At 53.8% G+C, this 2,500-nt stretch overlaps 1 protein-coding gene across 1 annotated transcript in view; it reads right to left on the reverse strand.

Annotated features, from left to right (window-relative positions):
* Positions 1-2,500, reverse strand: part of LOC308158344 (semaphorin-6C-like) — a gene marked incomplete at both ends in the record, with an annotated part of 54,231 nt that overhangs the window by 37,884 nt on the left and 13,847 nt on the right. Inside the window, 3 exons of the mRNA XM_080531935.1 lie at positions 904-1,035; positions 1,511-1,728; positions 1,991-2,079. Coding sequence (XP_080388061.1) covers positions 904-1,035; positions 1,511-1,728; positions 1,991-2,079 — 439 coding nt within the window. The remainder of the gene's footprint in view (positions 1-903; positions 1,036-1,510; positions 1,729-1,990; positions 2,080-2,500) is intronic.

The following is a 2,500-nucleotide window of genomic DNA, read 5'->3' on the forward strand; positions in this document are numbered from 1 at the left end:
GTGTGTGGTGTTACTGAGGAGAGACCTAGGTGTCCTACCTGGGTTTGGGGACCTGGTCTTAGGGACAGGTGTGGGACAGGTGACAGGTGTGTCCTACAGGTGTGTCTTACCTGGGCTTAGGGACCTGGTCTTAGGGACAGGTGTGTCCTACCTGGGCTTAGGGACCTGGTCTTAGGGACAGGTGTGTGACAGGTGTGTCCTACAGGTGTGTCCTACAGGTGTGTGTCAGGTGACAGGTGTGTCCTACAGGTGTGTCCTACAGGTGTGTGTCAGGTGACAGGTGTGTCCTACAGGTGTGTCCTACAGGTGTGTGTCAGGTGACAGGTGTGTGTCCTACAGGTGTGTCCTACAGGTGTGTGTCAGGTGACAGGTGTGTCCTACCTGGGCTTGGGGACCTGGTCTTAGGGACAGGTGTGTGACAGGTGACAGGTGTGTGTCCTACAGGTGTGTCCTACCTGGTCTTAGGGACAGGTGTGTGTCAGGTGACAGGTGTGTCCTACCTGGGCTTAGGGACCTGGTCTTAGGGACAGGTGTGTCTTACCTGGGCTTAGGGACCTGGTCTTAGGGACAGGTGTGTGTCAGGTGACAGGTGTGTGTCAGGTGACAGGTGTGTCCTACCGGGGCTTAGGGACCTGGTCTTAGGGACAGGTGTGTCTTACCTGGGCTTAGGGACCTGGTCTTAGGGACAGGTGTGTCCTACCTGGGCTTAGGGACCTGGTCTTAGGGACAGGTGTGTCTTACCTGGGCTTAGGGACCTGGTCTTAGGGACAGGTGTGTGTCAGGTGACAGGTGTGTGTCAGGTGACAGGTGTGTCCTACCTGGGCTTAGGGACCTGGTCTTAGGGACAGGTGTGTCCTACAGGTGTGTCCTACAGGTGTGTGTCAGGTGACAGGTGTGTCCTACCTGGGCTTAGGGACCTGGTCCTCGGGGACGGGCGTCCAGGCTGAGTCGCTGGTCCTCTGCTCCTTGAACCTCCCGCTGAAGGCCTTCTCGATGTCGTCCATGTAGAAGGCACACACGGCCGAGCCGGGGATGCTGGGAAGACACGCAGGAAGGAGGACGTCTGGTGAAGGGGCTCATGGGAAATGTAGTTCTTCTAAACTTTTTGGAGGTGGGATGTACAGTATTATATCATATCACACACACAACACAGATGGTGTTTGGGTCGTTGTATGATGAATGCAAAGCATGGATGAACAGATGTATAACCGCTCTGTTTCAAACAGTGAACAACATTTTTTATTCATAAAACTAAATGTAAACCATGTTGTTGTTGTTATTGTTATTGTTTTTTTGGGAAACTTCTGAACAGTATTCTTTCCTTAACACTAGCACAGCCGTGGGTGTGGTCATTTAACACTAGAACAGCCACCTGTTAGCTGTTAGCTGGCTAACCTGTTAGCTTGCGTAGTGAACACCCCCATCACCTCCTGTTAGCTGTTAGCTGCTAACCTGTTAGCTTGTGTAGTGAACACCCCCATCACCTCCTGTTAGCTGTTAGCTGGCTAACCTGTTAGCTTGCGTAGTGAACACCCCCATCACCGCGGGGCGCTGGTTGATCTCCAGCACGTTGGTGAGCGACTGCAGCACGTCGAAGTAGAAGAAGGAGTCGCCGGGGACGGAGCAGTTGAGGCGGGCCTTGAGGAAGGAGGTCCAGTAGCGCTCCAGCACGCGGGGCGAGCCGCCGTTGTCGTTCTTGCAGACGCGCGCCACGCGGGAGAACACCACCTAGAGGCAGGGGGTGGAATTGTTGAAAAAACAACAACAAGGATAACACGTCTGGTATTTATGGTCATCTATTGTCACCCTTATGGTCACCCCCCCCCCCCCCACACACACACACCAAGAGGACACACACTCACAGGCACACACAGACACAGACACAGACAGACACAGACACAGAAACACACAGACACACACACACACACACACACACACACACACACACCCACACGGGCACACCCACACACACCCTCTCCCCAGCTCCTACCTTGCCCAGGGCGGTGTACTCCACGGCGATCTCAGACAGGAAGAAGTAGACGTAGTTGCCGTACTCGATGGCGTGGAGGAAGTGAGGTTCTGGAAAGAGAAGAAGAGTGTTATGGTGGAAGTGAGGTTCTGGAGAGGGCAGGGGGACAGAGAGACAGAGGGACAGAGAGACAGAGGGACAGAGAGAGAGAGACAGACAGAGAGAGACAGAGAGACAGACAGAGAGAGAGAGACAGAGATACAGAGAGACAGAGAGAGAGAGAGAGAGAGAGACAGAGAGAGACAGACAGAGAGAAAGAGACAGAGAGACAGACAGAGAGAGAGACAGAGAGAGACAGAGAGAGAGAGACAGACAGAGAGAGAGAGACAGAGAGAGAGACAGACAGAGAGAGAGAGACAGAGAGAGAGACAGACAGACAGAGAGAGAGAGAGAGAGAGACAGAGGGACAGAGAGACAGAGGGACAGAGAGAAGAAGAGTGTTATGAGGGAGTGTGGTTCTGGGGAGGGCAG

The sequence above is a fragment of the Nansenia antarctica genome (assembly GCF_963989245.1).
Source record: "Nansenia antarctica genome assembly, chromosome: 5".
Lineage (NCBI taxonomy): Eukaryota > Metazoa > Chordata > Actinopteri > Argentiniformes > Microstomatidae > Nansenia > Nansenia antarctica.